This window comes from Leptopilina heterotoma, unplaced genomic scaffold (genome assembly GCF_015476425.1).
Source record: "Leptopilina heterotoma isolate Lh14 unplaced genomic scaffold, ASM1547642v1 Lhet_42, whole genome shotgun sequence".
NCBI lineage: Eukaryota > Metazoa > Arthropoda > Insecta > Hymenoptera > Figitidae > Leptopilina > Leptopilina heterotoma.
In genome coordinates, this window is record NW_025111078.1 from 1881864 (window position 1) to 1901389 (window position 19526).

At 27.3% G+C, this 19526-nt stretch overlaps 2 protein-coding genes across 4 annotated transcripts in view; one reads left to right on the top strand and one right to left on the bottom strand.

Annotated features, from left to right (window-relative positions):
- Positions 1-19526, bottom strand: part of LOC122506435 (lachesin-like) — a 333080-nt gene that overhangs the window by 265091 nt on the left and 48463 nt on the right. The window lies entirely within an intron of this gene.
- Positions 8121-19426, top strand: LOC122506434 (venom acid phosphatase Acph-1-like). 2 transcript variants are annotated; one of them, XM_043618600.1, is made up of 7 exons: positions 8121-8182; positions 17371-17469; positions 17545-17652; positions 17738-17967; positions 18434-18717; positions 18822-19030; positions 19126-19426. In XM_043618600.1, exons 1-7 carry the CDS (start codon positions 8162-8164, stop codon positions 19264-19266), a joined length of 1092 nt encoding a protein of 363 aa, XP_043474535.1. In that variant the 5' UTR covers positions 8121-8161; the 3' UTR covers positions 19267-19426. The 2 variants fall into 2 exon arrangements, with proteins under 2 accessions (XP_043474535.1, XP_043474536.1); XM_043618601.1 differs by lacking the exon at positions 8121-8182 and adding an exon at positions 8508-8559.

The following is a 19526-nucleotide window of genomic DNA, read 5'->3' on the forward strand; positions in this document are numbered from 1 at the left end:
GAGTACTTCTAATAAAAGTCGGCAAACAGAAAGAATTTGGGAATCTTAGGTAAATTTGAAGAATTTAAGTGGAGTAAATTTTGTGAACAACTTTAATTGTTAATAAACTTTGAATTATGACGAACCATCTATCTAACGATCCTTTTATACTCGCATACCCCTTTGTCCAGATTTTGAGGCCTTCTCAGAGTCTGATCTCCACTTTGGCCTAACACAATCACACATCTTCACTTATATGCATAGCCGACCATCGACCTTTAGGTGGTTGGCTGGGTTCCTGTTGTTTGAAGCAAATGACGACATTGCGCACACAACATCATCGTGGGTTAAAGCAAAGCGTAGGCTTTTCGAAACGTCTATAGATCCTTACATGTGGAAATTAAGTTTTGGACATTCTCTCATGTAGTAGTCACACCAAGGAAACTTCATTTAGTAACAAACACTTCAGGTCTAACTTACAAATTTGTAAAATTTAATCTTATATTAAAATCCCCACATATCCTTGAAGTGCGAAATCCAAACTATCTGTAGAATTCCTAAGATTTACTAAAAGTTCCGTCTGCCGGATAAAAACCCAAAGAAGGGAAAATAAAAGATTTTATCATAAAACTCGACATTAAGTGGTGATCATAAATGTATTACGCTGTCCATAGTAATAAAGATATTGTTCATAAAATCCTCTTCCGAAAATAACTAACGTGACCAGGAAGCACACATTATTTCTGCTAATGTTCAGGCAGATTAAAACATTATCTATAATGCATCCTTGATTATTAGTGGATAACATATTATACTGTACACAAAATGTGCTATCGAGGTGCGTTCAACCATTTAAATTATTTATATGTACAATTTCCATTTATTGTACATATAACTAAATTGTAAATGTAGACACATTATCGTCATTCGTTGAAAATAATTGAATTTAATTTCAATAATTTAAAATTTTACATTTAAATTATTTAAATACTAAAATCTAAATACACAAATTTTAATTGAATTTACTAACAGAAAACTGCAAAATTTAATTTATTGAATTAATACAAATACAAGTTTGCAATTTATTTTTATAATCACAATTTTATAATTAAAAGTCAACTACAGTAATATTTCGAGGGAAAGGAATAAGTCGAAAGCAACTAATCCGGAAAGACTCAATTAAAGAGAAGTAAAATTTTAAAAAAGTAAAACTGGACTATACATAGTTAATGGGACAACGATGTTATTTTCCTCTTAAATAAATATTTGACAAGGAAATATTCTGTAACATTTAATTATTCCTTTTAAGTTTAAATGCATTTTGTGAAAATAGGTCAACCGGCATGAGTTAAACAATTCGATATATAAAGGTACTGTTTACTCGTCAATATTTACGAATATAAATTGCTAATAATCTAAATTGAATATTTGTCAAATATTTGTCACTATCAACTCTCAGAACTTTTTTCAAACAAAATATAACAGATTTTTGAAAACTTATAAGCAAATAAAAAAAAGTAAATTATGCACCTGTTACGTCCCAAAAATAAATGAGATATAACAATACTTGGTTATTTAAAATTAATCAAATATTAAATTTAATTCACTTTAAATTATTGATTGTTTTTAAGTCTAGATTTTTACATCCAATAGCTTAGGAATACTTTCAATCGTTCTTTCTTAATTTCAATTTGAAGAAAAATAGGAATAATTTGAATTTAAAAGGATTGAGATCCTCGTCGAACTAACATAAGTTCAATACTTGATCGCGGATTCATAGGTATCACTTTTTAGGAATCAAATCAAATTAATTTTTACTCACTTTTTATAAAATTTGAAGAAAAGACGAAATAAAAAATGGAACAGAGATGAAGTCGAGACTCGTCGAGTAAATTTTAAACTTTGATAATTTTAAGATTCGAATTGGAACTTGATTTGAAAAGATTTAGAATACTGGAACTTGAAGTTGAAGAATTAGAATATTTTGAGAGAACTCTTATTTGAGTTGATAGCTTTTCGAGAACTTAGAGAGAACTCTAGTTTGAATTGATAATTTTTTGAGAATTGACTTTTCCTTAAGGAACACGTATATTTATGTCAATGTTCCCACTACCGATTTTCTTAAGGGAGGAAAATTTAGGGAAGAAAAAGTTATAGAAAGGTAAAAAGAGGTTGAGTATTTTTAGGATTGGTTTAAGAAAAAGAAAATGCATTAAGAAATGAACCTGATAGGCGCATTTTGGGTCTGTCCCATTTTTATCAGTTTTAAGCGTATGAGGATCTTTGAAAAGGGGCTGAGTCTTATCTTTGCTCAACTTCATCTCCCTTCCAACTCCAATTTCTAGAATTTACAGAAATAGCATTTTTCCTTAATTTTAACATATTTCTAAATTTTAAATATTCAACATAATAATATACGGTTGTTTATAATAATTAATTTAACAATTGCAATTATTATTATTAACAATTATGAAATTATTAATTATTTAGTTAATACAAACAATTCGATGAAATTCACGTTATTTAATAATTATCAAATCCAGGTTTTTTTTGCACAAATGAAAAAAAACTTGACATAGGTGCATAATTTTTTTTTTATTTTAATCCATTAGATTCTCAATTAAAACATGCCAAAGCAGACGTTGTAATGAATTTTCAACTTTTTAACAACTGGAGTGCAAAGTTTCCTTAAAACAAAAGTTGTAAAAGTTGATTCATTATCTATTTTGTGTGTAAGAATTATAATAGTTTGTACACTTCATTGTCAGATTATTTACGACAGTAGTGGGTATGCTTGGAAACAGAGTTGAAAATCCCAATTGTTCTCTGCAAAGCACACAGTATATATATGTGGATGCACGACACACAACTTTGCATTACGATTTAGATGTCTCTGTTAAAGTGGACAGTAACCAACACAACTGACACAAATAGGATACCGACTAGCGTGACTACTCGTATATTCCAGTTATCGAGTTGTAATGCACGCTACGAAAGGCAATCTGAACCGGATCTAAAACGTGCTTGCGATTGTCGCTAACACCATCGAAATTTGTGCCGAAATGTTAAGCTCTTCCGGGCAAAGCACTACGTCAATTTTACTTTAACCAATTAAAACCAAGAGTGCATCCATCAATTATACAACTAAAGTTAACACTGTTTCTATTATTCAATACTCGATATTTTACTGAAATGTTAAATCTTTTATCTATAGAAAGGTTTTAGTTGAAAATAACCTTAATTTCAGTTACAAAAATATTTAGACCTAATTTTACGTTTAGGGAAGTAGAAAACGTTCACTATCATTACTCCTCATTCTGAGGATCGAAGCATCTGTTAAAATTTACAGGTGACCCTTCATGAGGAAAACCACCCCGTTCAAAAACATTAGGCTCAGTAGAAGACTGAGCCTAACGTTATTGTCGCGTAAGATGACGCGTAAGATGAAGCGTAAAGTGACGCTTAAGATTGGAACCGCAAGTTCAGTATCGCGAGTCTTTAAATAATTTTAAAAGAGCGAAAGTCAGGGTTCGGCATATTTACAAAAATAAGAAAAACGATTTGGATCGTTATAGTGGTCATCGGTACAAAAGATGATTTCCCAAAGTAGGTTCATTCGCAAAACTAATTTAAAACGAGGAGCGTTAGGTAGCATTTAAAAAGGTTTCTCGTTTCGACTATCCATTTAGTTCAAACAATTTTTAATAATCACTAAAATCAAGGCATTATCTCGAAAAGAAAATTCCATTTTCAAACTGATGAAAACCTCCCAACACAAATATTGAAAAAAATCAATAAGCTACAATTACCGACTAAAACAGAAATTGTGTCCAGTCCAAAGTTCATACGACTCGATTTTAATTATAAATACCAGAAAACGGCTGTCTGTGGTAGAATTTGCTCTCTTAATACAAGATGTTAGCAGAAAATACTGCAACCACCCTGTAACCTCGATTTGCATCAAGAGGCTGAAGAGTATCCGGCGTTCAAAACCACCTCGATTCTTCGTGCTGTCGTTAGCCGTTAATGGTTTGCTTAATTTAATTGCGGTATAGCACGAATTCTCATACCACTCCAAGTACTTTGACGCTATTTAATAATCTATATGTAGTGGTTTAAAGGCTATTGCCTAAGGTCGTGTGTGCACGTACAAGGAGCGCCCTGGAATGAAACTAGTACAATACTATAATACAAAGATCCTAATATTCCTTTGGCACATTTCATGGGACTAGTCAATATTCTCCTTCTCCTTTCAAGGAATCTTTACCTGATTCTATTAAGATTTCGCTATGAACTTGAGATTTCTCCTGTTCAATTAGAACTCTATATTCTTGTCTAAAGCAGTTCGTTAATTTTAGATCCAAGATAATTTCAAAGCAAAATTTCTTAACCAAAAGGACGTACAATAAGTTTCTGATAATTAAAATTATTTTCAAATTAATTATCAAAAACTATACCTAATTTTTTTAAGTACATAAGAATTATATAAAAGTAACCTGGCAGAAATATTATTAAAAACTAAAAGTATAAAATGAATATTAAAAATTCTTTCCGTAGAATTGCAGTAATTTCAAAAATCCGTAAAAGTAGAGTAGAGAATTTAAATAAAAAAAATTAATTAATAATGCATGCATTAATCAATATATGAAACACGAGTTTCTTCAATATTAAATTAGATTAAATTTAATATTAACAACATTAAATATAGGGAGTAAACTTTTAAATTTTACTTTGCTAGTGCAAACTTATTCAACACAGAGTGTTTTAAAGGTAACGAAAATATATTATAAAAAATATTAAATACAACATAGCAGATTGCAAAAAATATTCCCCAACTATTTATATGATTCCTTTTACAACAATTATAATTATTTATTTGGAAACAAATTATTATTTATCATCACGTTTTCAAAAAAAGGAAACTTGATAGATGAAAATAACTTGTATAACAGCAGTTCTATTGAAGCAGGCAGGTCACGCTAACCAAGGTGAAAACAAATCAAAGTGGTGGATATTTTTTTTTTTCTGGGTCTATTTTTTTCATTTCTTTCTCTTGAAATTCTTATTTCTCCTACAAAAGGGTATACCTTTGATTGTTTCTTAATCAATTTTTTTTATAAGAGAGCATGCATTGCCCGTTACGTGCATTTAATCTACTTTGACGGGGTAAATGACTAACCTTCGTGGCACGAGAAGCCCATGAATATCACGCAGACGTTGTTGGACGATTAAACGTCTCCAAGACGTCTGGGAGTCGAGAAATTTATTTATAACTTTGATAAAAGTAATTTGGAAAATTAATTTATTTTATTTCCGGTTACCACTTATTTTTTATTAAAAAGCTGTAAATGGATTCCCCACCAGAATTCTTGTAGAAAAAAAAACAACAGGATCATTCTGATTTAGTTTGTTTATAATAAATCAGATATGTCTTAGAGGGAAGAATTATTTTTAAGTCAAATTAATTATTTTAGCTCAGAATTTCACCTTAAAATGGGGGAATAGAGAAAGAAAAGGGGGTAATTTCTGGTGTTAGCAGAACTATAATTGTTTGTCTACCGAGACCAAACCTGGGCTTTTCACTAAAGGACATCCAAACAGCAAGAAAAAATAAATTCGAAATACTCGAAGAAAGTGAGGGATGATTAATTTCTAATTAATAGATAGACGCGTCTTACTGCCAATTTCCCTTCATTAATCATAGAAACAGATTTGAAGCAGAGAATATTTCACTGACACTTAGTTTGCCTAAGCTTCCCAGGGATTGATGCCACAAACATAATGTGCGTCAGAAAATCAATAATCCGTCACATCTTGTTAAAACACCTTTATAATATTCCGAGCACAATTTCTTTAAATAAGACCTGAAGATGATTTTTAAAAAAATCAAATTTTTTTTTAAAAATCCTATTTAAAATACAATCACGTACGACATTTTGAGTGTTATCAGCTACAAAACGATAGTATTGAAATATTTTTCAAATATTCAAATTTCTTCAAATCCTTCTTGAAAAAAATTCTCTTTAAAATTCAAATAATTATATTCTAATATAGTTGAAAAATATTTTTCTAGAATCCTAAAGGTTTAATTATATAAAACAATGAACAGTTGACTCGTGTAGCATTGAAATCGTGCTTTATCTAGGACTCACCTCTTCATATAATAATGAGAGGTAGGAGAAATACACGGAAGGGGAGATCGAAGGAAGACAGTGCGAGCGGGTGGTGAGATACGAGAGTTTAAATAACTGCAATGTCGAGGAGATAAGGAAGCTTTCCGAGCAAAGTTACCCGTTTACAAAGTTAGCGTGCTCGCAAGCACTATTGTTTCGCTTATTGCGCCGATCGCTATGAGTTTTCGGCGTTGGCATAAGTGAAGGAGAATTCGCTCGCTCGCAATCGCAATCTAATATAGCGTCAAATAATTATATAGAGATATGTATTGTATATATGCATCCATATAGTGGAAAGCGTAAACCGTAATAATAGGCGCTGCATTTAACAAAGATTCTAAAACCCCTTCTCCTTCCACTTTAAACTGCTATTGCTCTCTTTGATTTAGGAGCGACTATACTAAAGCGAACCATTTTAAGTACATTTTCAAATTTCACGATCATTAAACTTCCCAAACAGATATATTATATCGTTAAATATTTGTGCAGATCATTACGGTCATTACGGATTATCTAGAAACAATTTATTAACAATCAAGTTTCATTTCTATTTTCCAGAAAGTCTGACTCTTTTCTTAAAATTCGAAATGGATGTAACACTTTTTTTCGAATAAAAAAAAAACCAATTATTACCTCTGCGGACTGAGGTTAAATCTATAATTCTCTTAAATCCATCGATTAATCACGAGATAATCTTTCAATAAAAATAAATCCACCTAATTTTTTCATTTCCCATAAATAGTTTTTATCAAAAAAAATTTTAGTGCTTTTACAGGAAGAAATTCATATTTTTCGTGTTACAAGTGGAGTGCTCCCTTAATAAACCATTTGACTCCTGCTATAAATACTGCTTTGTTTGTTATTTTACTACTAAATCATACAAAAAAAACAGGATCAATAAATTCTCATGCAGTTCACATCGTTATTCTTTAATGAAATTCACCCTAGTCGTGTTTCTTTTAGATTTTAGGTTAACAATTAAGGTTGGGGTAAGTGTCAAGACACTCTTGTTGTGCTCGAATACAAATTGTCAGTAATTTTTGATTTAACGAAATCAAGATTAGAAATAAGTATAATTATGAATGTATTTTGTTTTCCAATAATTTTCCCCTTTCATTAAGAATTAATTCAATGATTCTTTGATATCTTAAAATTATTTAATCTCCAAATTATTATCATTAACATTTTTTAAATTAACATGATCCAAATTGACATTTTCCAAACAGATTTCTATTAAAAAAACAGGAAAGAATAACAATGTATAGTTTTATTCTAGCATGTGAAATGCAAATTGATGATAATATGACTAAAATAGAGGACTCTAATCATAGGATTGCTATTCCATTCACTGCTCTTTGACCGCTCTCAATTGAAATATTCCATTTTGATTATGATGGTGAGAATCGACAACCTGATTCATGCAGAAACACACCAGCCAAAGTTGATTTAATGCATATGAAGATTATACAAGATTTAATTCAATTTCCGTTTCAGTACTTCCGTTCAGCATTTGCAACACGAACGAGTTAAACATAAAATTTTAGTTTTCGTGTTTACAATGAAAACAATGAATTTCGACTTTTTCTAAATAATAAATTCATTAACATATTTTATTACTGCATTATTAATATATCTAAACATTGTAATTTAAATATTCATTTTGCAATTAACATATCAGATAACATATTTCTAAAAATATTAACAATTCACGATTATTATTAATAAACGAATGAATATGGAAAAGTGCATTGATTATACCTCTTGGGGTTTGAAAGTTTTAACTTTCAGTATTACTTGTTTCATAACGGTGCATTTTGCTCCAAACATTCCAAAGCTCGAAACTAACGACTTAGCAAAACTTTTACGAATAATTCGGTGCCATGTCAGTTGTGCTATAAGAGTCAGTGTCTAAGGTGAAACGTGTGGCAGCTGTACGAGGCATTGTTCCTTAGAGAAATAAATGCAAATGAAGCCATAGTCGGCAGTCTTGTAAACTGTTAAGGCGTCGCATGTTACTTATGTACATTGGGGTATATAAGGATTATTCGAGAAAACAGCAAATCTGCACTTCTTGACATAACTTTCCTTTAACAACATCAACATGTCCTTACACGTCCCTACAGTTTAAGAACTAATTTAAAATTCTCTTTTACAAACCCTTGCATTAAAACTTACCCGTCTTTAGTGAAATCTTTTTCAAATTCTATCCAAACTCATATCATCTAAAGTTTTACTCTCGGTTTTACTATTTTAAACTTCAAAACAATTCAAAAAGAATGTGACACAAAAACATATTTCCCAAGAATCAATCTTATTGTAATTATAATTAAACTCCCCCCCCCCCATCAAGAGAACCCTTACAAAAATGATTTGTAATTGACACAATTGCAGAATTCATCACCTTGACGTTGGTTATTATTTAAAATTCAAATAAAAAATTCACAGAGTTAAAAGTCCAGGAAACCGTCATTTAAGCAGATGCGGTTTTCTTTTCTCCAGAAAGAGCCGTCAACTTCACGCTTTAATTTCTTTTGAGTACCGTCGCGATCTTTCTTCGTGCCATCCAGCCGTAAAGGATGACAAATCGCAGCTATTTTTCTGACTAAAGTTTCAAAGCTTCCACCACCCTTTAACCGACATTTATCCTCCACCTTGACACTCACTTCTTCTCTACCGCGAAATTCTTTTTCTTATATATTCCCAAAGAGAGGCACATTTTGCAAAACACCGGAAATGATAACCCATTCATAAATTACAAATAATTTTTATATTTTCCAATAACTTTTTTATTTTTCAAAAATTCTTTTTCAATAATTTTCATCAAAATTTATTTCAAAAGTTCAATTTTTGCACACAGAAAAACTAATAAGATAAATGATATTTTTCATCTGGAAAAAGTAATATAATAATAATTTTTTGCCTCAGTAAGAGAAAATTGGTCCAACTTTTTAAATTGTTGTTTCAAGCATTATTAAAGTAAAACGCAAAATTGTAATTTATGACTTAGTTAATCTCAAGAAACATAAGTTTAAAAGTTACTGAAAAAGGGGACTGGAAAAACTTTTTATTTACAAAACAGAAAGTGCAAAGTTTTTCTCTCAAAAAAAAGTCGTATCTGAATAAGAGTTTATTTTTATAAAAAGTTCGGATCTTAATTTAATCTATAAATTCGATTTTCCCAGACTGCAAAAGTGAATAAAGAATTCAAATTTCTAATCATTAAAGTCCGTCTCGTCAAAGTTTTATTGATCTAATATCGTTTCCAATTTCGAAAATATTAAATTAATTTTTCGTGTAAATCCTATCGACTCATTTTAAATTAAATCAAAATGAAAAAGTTACTTCAAAAAAATTATTATTTCCGTAAATAATTAAATTAGTATTAAAATAATTAAATACATTTTTATCTTAAACAACAAAAGTTGCAATTTTCTATATTCTCTTAACACCTGGAAAATAAAGAGTCGTGTTTCAACTGTTCTCAGTGAGTTTCGCGAAGTACTTGAGGTTTTGACATTTAATTAAGGTAATGGCCAGCATGGTGGGAAACAAACAGAGCAAAACAGATTTCATTTTCACAAAAGAGGCGAATAACTACATTTACGAAAGTTGCGGGCAATATACTCTCTAAATCTGAATATGTGAAAATTCACATATTTGTACGTTATAAGTCGTCTTCTCGATCAATAAGTGCATATACACTTATAATAAGTGAAATTTCACTCAGAATAAGTGAAAAATTCACTTATTTATAAGTGTATATGCACTTATTGATCGAGAGGACGACTTATAACGTACAATAAGTGAAATTTCACATATTCAGATTTAGAGAGTAATAAATTAAAATTAAATCGTTTATGGCTATGAATCCTTAAGTATCGATAATTTTCCACTTGATTTAAAAAAAAAAACCTTAAAAGCTCTTTTTATTAACAAATTTAAAAAGTTTACTAAATCAGGATTGCCACAGAAAAAATTAATTTTCTTTTTCCCTGATTTCCAGACAGAATTTTAACTTTTTTTCTGACAATAAAGAATATTTTGATTCACTCTAAAAATTATTAGAATACTTTCTCCATAAGAATTAAAATTCTTCAAAAACATTCAAATTCAATTATTTTTAAAATTCAACAACTTATGACAATATTATTATAAAACATGAAGATATGAATCACTCCCGAGTCTTCGACTCGGAGTAATTGATATATTCATGTTTTATAAAAATTTAGATTTTCATAAAATTTTTCAAAAAAAAAATTAAATTATTTACAAAAATTATAATAAAATTCGTTAGGGGCTGACCATAAATTACGTAAGACAATTTTTTTTGGAAAAATTAAACCCCCATCCCCCCTCGTAAGATATTTTACATGCATTAGCGCCATTTTTTCTATTGTTCGTAAGATCTTGGTGCCCCCCTCCCCTTAAATATCTTACGTAATTTATGGACAGTTTCTTATAAAAATTCCATTATTTTCATAAATTATAAAAATTTTCTAAGGATTTCAATTATTTTCAATACAATTTAAAATAAAATCCTACAAAAATAAAAATTATTTTTTAAAATTTTTTGCAAGAATTTAATTACATTTCACAAATATAATGAAGTTCTTCGTTGAAATTCAAATATTTTCGAAAGCTACAATTTTAATAAAAGTTCTCAAAAAAATTCAATTATTTAAAAAAAAATGTAATGAAATTCGTTGCAGGAATTCAATTATTTTCAAAAATCATAAGATTCTTTACATTATTTCAATTATTTAAAAAAAATTGATAAAATTTATTGCAAGAATTCAATTAATTTCATAAATCAGGATTTTCAATTATTTGTTATACAATTTTAAGTAAATTCTTCGAAAAATGTAATTATTTTCAAAAATTTTATTAAAATTCTTATTCAAACGAATTCAATTATCAATTATTTTTAAAAATTCGTTGTGGGAATTCAATTATTTTCATAAGTAATAAAATTCTTTACATTATTTCAATTATTTAAAAAAAAAATTGATAAAATTTGTTGCAAAATTCTACGAGAATTCAATTATTTAAAGACAAAAATAAATAATTTACTGAATAAATAAATGTTTCTCTAAATTGAATCACTTTAAAAAAATTTATTAACAATTGAATTTTTTCAAAGATTAAAATTCTATGATGAGTTTTATTATTCATGAAAATAATTGAATTTTTGTAAAAAAAAAAGTTATTTTTTAGGAAAATAACTGAATTATTGCGAAAAAAGTTCTAAAAAAAATTTTTAAATAGTTGAATTTCTGTGAAATTTGTATTATTTATGAAAATAATTTAATGTTTGCTTAGAATTCTATCAACATTTTTTTTTTTTTTTGCAAATAATTGAATTCTTTTGAAAAATTTTATTAAAATAGATATTGAAAATTATAGAATTAAGGAAAATTTTTTGGAAAATAATTGAATTTCATAGGCGAATTTTATTATTTTTAAAGATAATTGAATTTTGACGATAATTGAATTTTTTTTAATTTTTGAACATAATTGAATTTTTTTAAAAAATTTTTGAACATAATTGAATTGAGACGTCTCGGCGCTCAAATTTTTTTCAGTGTACGTTACCAATTTTTCAGATATTTTAGACCCCCCCTCCCTACCTAAATTGGTAACGTAGTTTATGCATGGCCCCTCATTACTTTTGAAAAGAATTTGAATTTCTGCAATCATTTGTAACTTCTTCAAAAATCAATTTTTGTCCAGTAGGGGAGAGTGTCTAGTTGTGAGACACCTCCAGTTGTGAGACAGTCGATTTTTTTCACACGCAATATTAAATTAAATATTAATAAATAAATTAAATTATTAATATATTTAATTATTTATACTAAACATAACGTTTGATGTCAAACTTTTTGAATTTTAGTAATTTTTAATAAGTGTCTCACAACTGGACACATATTTTTTTTTTTGACAAAAGCGATTTTTTTAGTTCATCTGAACACTATATACTTTCTTTGAATAAAAGTTGCGTATTTAAGTTACTTTTCGAACGGTATATTTTATTTCCAATTTCGTTTATTCATTTACAATTTATGAGTCAAAAACAAAACCCGTCTCATACCTTAGACACACTCCCCTGATTTAATAAAAATTACTGAATTTTTCCCGATTTTCCTGACCAATTTTACTTTTCCTGACTTTTTCCTGATTTCCCTGACCTGTGGCAACTGATCTCGATGGAATTCGTTGATTCAAATGCGCCCATCCCCAATGATAAAAATTTTGCAACAATAATTCCATATCCTTCAAGGTTTTCACATTGATGCAAAATTACCAATTAAAAGGTTCTCTCTTTATAACGTGCATTCTTTTTCAGCAACGGATAAATGACTATAATGCTTGATAATTTGTTGGCCGAGGAGTTTAATTTGTTTTAAAGCAGTTTTCCTGCGAAAAAGAATCTCAAACTCTCGGCAGTGAAGGAGAGAAAAAACTAATAAAATTGTATTACAAAGTGGAGCATTTACAAAGATTATCCATTATAAATTCCACTGAGATATTCGTGGAACCCATGAGGAACAATGAGGAACCATGAGGAACCATAAGGAAAAAAACCATTAAAAAAATTTATTACAATTAATAGTTGTAAATAAAAGTAAAACTGACCTAACAGTACATAAAAATAACAAAATATAAGGGATTCCTTCTAAAAAGAAATTTGAGATTAAAATCACTGTTGTATGTGTATGAATGAGGATATAAATCTTGCTAGGTGGTGATTGCTGTTACCGCAGATAGAACGGTGCTTAGAAAGAGTAATGAGTGCGCTTGGATCTGTATGGGCTTTACGGACAAATAGTACATTGTATCATCAAGAGCTGGATCATGATTGGAGTCTGACCATGCGAACGAGAACTTTAACGTGTGAAATTCCGATTAGATGATTCTGTAGAGGATTTGGAAAGTACAAAAGCAGAAGGATTGGAACGTGAAGGGATGCCGGGAATGGATAGTATGATAAGCCCCTAATTGTGGTTCGATAGATGGACTAGATTCGTCCTAGTGGAAATTAATGACACCTTGCGTGTTAGAAACCACAAGTATTTGTTTTTTTTATCTCCCCTTTTTTCCAACTGAACTTCTCAGCTAAAATTAATTTCATTACCTCGATGATGTCCTTATCAGATTACTGTACCTATATACCTATCATAACAGAAAATCTTTTGGAATCATTAAAATCGTCAGAACTTATGAATAACAATTCCGAGAAGGAAATTTAATTGAAGTTTAGAAATATTTTTCGTCAAATGTTGTAAAAGGGGGTAAAAAGTGACCATTATGCCAGTCAACAAGTTTTGCTAAAGCATCGACAGAGGGTAGTTTGCCAAAGCGGTATCAAGTTGATCTAAATGATGTAATCGATGAGGACAAAAACGTTTTCAATTCGGTTGATATCTATTGCCCATGCACAAAACGAGAATGATATACAGACGCCTAGCATCAACGCACGTACAACGAAAATGCCAGTGCGCAATCGAAACAATGACCCAATTGCGATAGCTGCGGATTCGAGGTCTGCAATTTCCATTTAACGCAGTTGTCTGTAAGCTCAATGTGTGATTAGGTTTTAGTTGTATCGAATAGGCTTCGTCATCGTTACACCAACACTGACAGTCCGCATATGTATAAGATATTCATTAGCGCTAAGTGGACAACCAATCCAACGAAAACCCTTCCTTTCACTGCCCCCCCCCCCAACACTTTATAGAAAAATATTTCCAATTTTTCTTTATTTTACCCATCAAAATTTACCTTTTCAGGGTTACCGCAAAAATTTAATTTTGTAGCAAAAAAATTTCCCTGATTTACAGAAAAAATTTTGTCCCTTAACCAGACCATTATTCTAATTCACTCCAAAAATTATTAGATTTTCAAAAAAATTCAGATTTTCAAAGATTTTAATTTGAACCCTTTTCAAAATAATTCAAAAATATTTTTCTTAATCTAGAAAAAATTATTAATGTAAAATTAAAATTAATTAAAATTAATTAATTATTAATTATTCATTATTTCTTTGTTTCTAAAAAAATTAGCATTTTATAACAAACATTTTAGGTAATTAAAAAATGTAAATCCTGCAAAATATTATCCTTTTTTTATCATGAAAAACTTATTTAATTGTTTGACAAATCGAAATTATGTATCTATTTTTTTTTTCTTTCTGCAAAAAAATTTAAAAATTGTTAGAAAGTAGAAAATATTTTGCACATTTTCTGCTTCTCAATAATTACAATTCATAAACAAAGTACAAGTTTTAAGTAAAAAAAAAAATATAAATCAAATTTTGTTTAAGAAATTTTAAATTTATTTTTGAAAAAATATTTAGAAAATTTCTATTTATTAAAAACTATTGTAAAATTATTCAAAAACATCAATAACTTTTTTTCTAAATAAATATTTAATCATTATATTTTTCCACAGGAATAAAGATTTTCAAAAATTTCAAATTCAAACCTTTTTGAAATTTAACAACTTATAAATTTAGATAACCGAGTGATAAGATCATTATTTTATATATATATAATAGAAATATTTTTCCTATAATTTTTTCAAAATTATTTTCATCATTTTAATTCAATTATTATTTTCTAGAATTTTTAAATAAAATTCTTCTTTAAATCAATTATCTTTAATAATTTTATAAAAAAGTTCTTTCAGAATTTTCAAATCCATTTGTTTACAATTCAATTTTACGTGAAAATTCAATAATTCAGAAATTCTCCAATTAAATACGTATTAAAAAATAAATACTTCAAATAATTTCAGAAAAAAATTCAATTAAACTTTTTCAAAATAATTAATTCTACAGAATTGTATGAAAAATTTAAACTACCAAAGAATTTAATTTGAAACCTTTTCAAAATTCAATTATTTCTTTAAATTCATGTTTTTAATATTCAAATATTATTTGAATATTTAAATAATTTGAATAATAAATATTCAAATCTAAAATTTTAATTGAAATTCATTTTTAAATCAATTTTTATTAGAAAATTCTACGAGAATTCAATTATTTAAATGCAAAAATAAATAATAAATAATTTATTGAATAATGAAATATTTCTTAAAATTGAATTTTCTTAAAACAATTTATCAAAACATTTTTAAATAATTGATTTCTTTTGACGTTTTTTATTAAAATTGTTAAGAACAATTACATTTTTCGAGGAATTCGATTAAAATTGTATTAAAAATAATTGAAGTTCTGCGATGAGTTTTATTTATAAAAATAATTGAATTCCTAAAAAGAAATTTATTATTTATGAAAATAATTCAATCCCTTTAAAAAATTTGATTATTTATTGAAAATAATTTAAATATTGCGAAGAAATTTATAAAAAATTTATAAACAATAGAATTCATATAAAATTGAGGAAAATTTTTGAAAATAATTGAAATTTTGCCAAAAATTTTATTAAAAATTTTTAAAAAATTGTATTTTGCCAAGAATTTTATTAAAAATTTTCAAAATAATTGAATTTTGGAAAAGAATTTGATTACTTTTGAAAATAATTGAATTTATTTTTAAATAATTGAATTCTCGAGAGAAATTTTATTATTTATGAAAATAATTGATTTCTTGTGAAGAATTTTATTCACATTTTTTTAGATAATTGAATTGCCATAAAAAATGTATTATTTATGAAAATAATTGAATTCTTAAAAAGAATTAATTGTATTGAAAATAATGGAATTATATATAGAAAAATTGTATTAATATTGTAATTTTATTAACTAAATCTTGTAAAGAATTTTGTCAACATTTTTTCAAATAATAAAATTTTTAAAAGAAGTTTATTTAAATTTTTCGAAATAATTGAATTTTTCAGAACTATTTTTTTTTATTTTCTGAATATGTTTGAATGAGAAACTTTATTAAAAAGTTAAAAATAATTAAATTGGTGCGAAGAAATTTATAAAAAAATTGATAAGTAATTGAATTTCAATTATTTTCGTAAATTTTCCTCATTTCAATTATCTTTAAAAATAATAAAAAATATTTTTAAAGATTATTGAATTTTGACGAAAATTCTTTTTTTAATTTTTGAACATAATTGAATTTTTGCGAAGAATTTTATCACATTTGAAAATAATTAAATTTCTACAATTAGTTGTTCTTCAAATTTCTATTAAAATTCATTAAAAATTGATATTTTCTAAAATTTCAAATTGAAAAAAATTTTCTCATTAATTTCAAAAAATTAAATTTTTTCTAGTACTTTTAATAAAAATCCCTGACTTTTCCCTGACCTGTATATGGCAACCCTGCTTTTATATTCAAGACCACAAAATTTAATAATAATTTAAAAGGGAATGAAATTTTTTTTTACGCAACAAATAAAAAAATATATAAAAAAAACCTTTTTTGATTGTAAATGGCTTTTTCTACTAAAACATGTTTTTATTAAAACTTCAATTAAAATGAAGGATTAAATACTATGACTTTGCAGAAATTAAGGGCAATTAAAATTCACAGAGAATCAATTTTAAACCATTTCACTTGGAAAGCAATTTATTTTTTGTTTTTTGTATACTATTAACGAATATTAAAAAAAAAATGCAACGTGAATTACGAAAACCAGTAAAAATTATTAATTTTATATTCTGGATAGATATAAATCGAGAAACGGGCAATTAATTTATTTACTCCCAATAAAAATTAACCTATTAAAGCAAAAGTAATAATCTAATAATAAAAAACCATATTTATAATAAATATCTATATATGGAAATTATTATAATTAAAAAGTAATTATTTAATCTACTAAAAGTTTGTATAATTTCTTTTATCAAAAGATCTGGAGCACACATGTTTTAAGAAATGTAAACAGTTTTTTTTTATATAATATCATACAGAATCTGGCCGACTTTTCAGAATTATATGCAAAAAAAATAAAGTAAATAATTGTAATTTTACATTTTATCTGTAGTATTGTTTTAGGCTTTGATAGTGGAACAAGTTTTTTTTTATCGTTTCTCGAAAAGTGCTGAAGATGTTACGTGTAGTCTGAAACTTGTGTTGTAGATGTTGATGTCATTTTAATACAACGGTAGTCAAAATATTTTCAAAAAATTTTTATTTTTTTTTAATTTTTTAAAAATTTTGTTTTTATTTTTTGTTTTAATTTAATTTTTTTATTTGTCACATTTTTAAAATTAATAAGTTTTACTCAAAAAAATTTGTATTTAGAAAAAAACCAACATGGAATTAAATTTTATAAAGTGTTTCCTATTGATTGTTTTGTGTCCAACTGTTTGGTCAGCAAGCACACTAAAATTAATAAGTATAGTAAGTCACTTGCTTTATTCACTTTTAAAAAAAAATTCATCAACGAAAAAATAATTTTTGAAACCCTAATTCTAGGTTTTTCGTCATGGAGATCGAACGCCAGTTCCTCCCTTCGAACTTTATCCCAAAGATCCACACAAAAAGTATAAATTTACTCCTCCGGGTTACGGGAAATTAACGGAAGTAAAGAAAATTGAAAATATCGAAAACAAATATGCTTGTTAATTTCTTTTTCTTTTTTCTTAATTTATTTCTCAAACGATTTCAGGGTGGTCAATTAAGAGCGAATAGTTTGGGAATTTTTCTTCGAAATACTTATAACGAATTCTTGGGAGCAAATTACACCGCAGGATTCATAGAAGCACGAAGTACGAAAGTTAATCGAACACAGGAATCCCTGAAATTTGTCCTCAAGGGTTTATATCCAGGAGCTTCTGTATCAGCAATTGTTAATCCCTCCTATAGAGATCGTTTATTCTTTCCTCAAACATGCATCAGGTATAAAAATTCAGATAGAAATTTAGAATTAAGAAAATAGCAGACTTTTGCACTCGATAATTAATTTTTAAAAAATAGCAAAAAGTATCTTTCAAATTAAGAAAAAGTAGTAAAACAGTAGATATCGAAAAATTAAACTTGACAACAACGAAAACACAAAACTGATAAAAATTCAATTCCATATTTTATTTTCCCGACTTTTTCCTTATTTTTATCAAAAATATTTACTTCTTTCTTATCCTGATGCTAATAAATTGAATTCCGGCAACGAATTTTATTATTCATCAAAGAATTTAAATATTTATAAAAATAATAGCAGCATAACTTAAAAGTAATAAATATTAGGTTTTAGTAGATGAGTGCAAAGCCTGAAATAGAAATATTCAATTCAAGATAATTGAAAGCTTACAGAACTCTTCGAGTTAGACATAAACTAATAAAAAAAAATTTTTAATAAATTTTTAAGATACGATTTGGAGTATTTAAAGGCAAGAAAAAGCCAAGATGTAAAAGAGGAATTGAATAGATTAAGGGATTTTAGAAAAAATTTAACAGATTGGACGGGAAAAAAGATAAAAAGCGCCCTCGACATGTATTTAATTTACACAACTCTAGAATGCGAAAAGTTTATGAATCTGACATTACCACCTTGGACCATTGGAGTCTATCCAGATGGTGATCTCCTAACCGGAGCTGTTCTCGAAAACAAAATAATGAATTACAACGAGAAAATGATACGCCAAAATGGAGGTGAGATAACCATAAATACATTTCATCCCTTATTGCTAAATGCTATTAAATTTTTGCTATTTTTGCAAGAATTGAGAAAATAATCCAAACAAAAATAACATTAGGAATGCTGGTGAAAAAATTCATAACCGACATGGAAGCAGTTAGAAATGGATCAATGGACAAAAATAGAAAACTAATGTTATATAGCGCTCATGATATTACCGTTACTGCAATTCTAACGGCTCTGAATGTTTATTATCCACACATACCCAAATTTACCTCTGCTGTAATTGCAGAATTACATTTTATAGAGAATAGATTTTTCGTAAAGGTACAGAAGTTACAATCAATTAGATCAGAAAAACAATTGACTTTTTTAAAATACTTTTATAACAAAAGAATTAAAAAATAATTTTTCATTTGCAGATTTTATACTATTTGGGAGTACCTGCAAAATTGACAGAATTACAAATCCCAGGTTGTAATGTTTCATGTCCTCTAGACGAATTTATCACCCTGACTAAAAGAATTGTTCCCGTTAATTTGAATTCCTGCGATCGAAATTAGAATCCATTCTTGAATCAATACTATAAAATATTTATACAAAAAAATCACTACAGAACGATAATAATTATAATTACAAAACTATTACAAAACTTAAAATTTAAATCATAATTCAGTGCTATTTTCAAGTACTCTGTATGGTAATTTAAATTTACCCCCAAGAACCAAAATGTGTAAAAGTTTCTGTAAAAGTTTCTTAAAATAAGTTGTCGAAGAAACATCTATTTAAATAAAATAATTTTTTAATTTTCGAATTGTTTAAA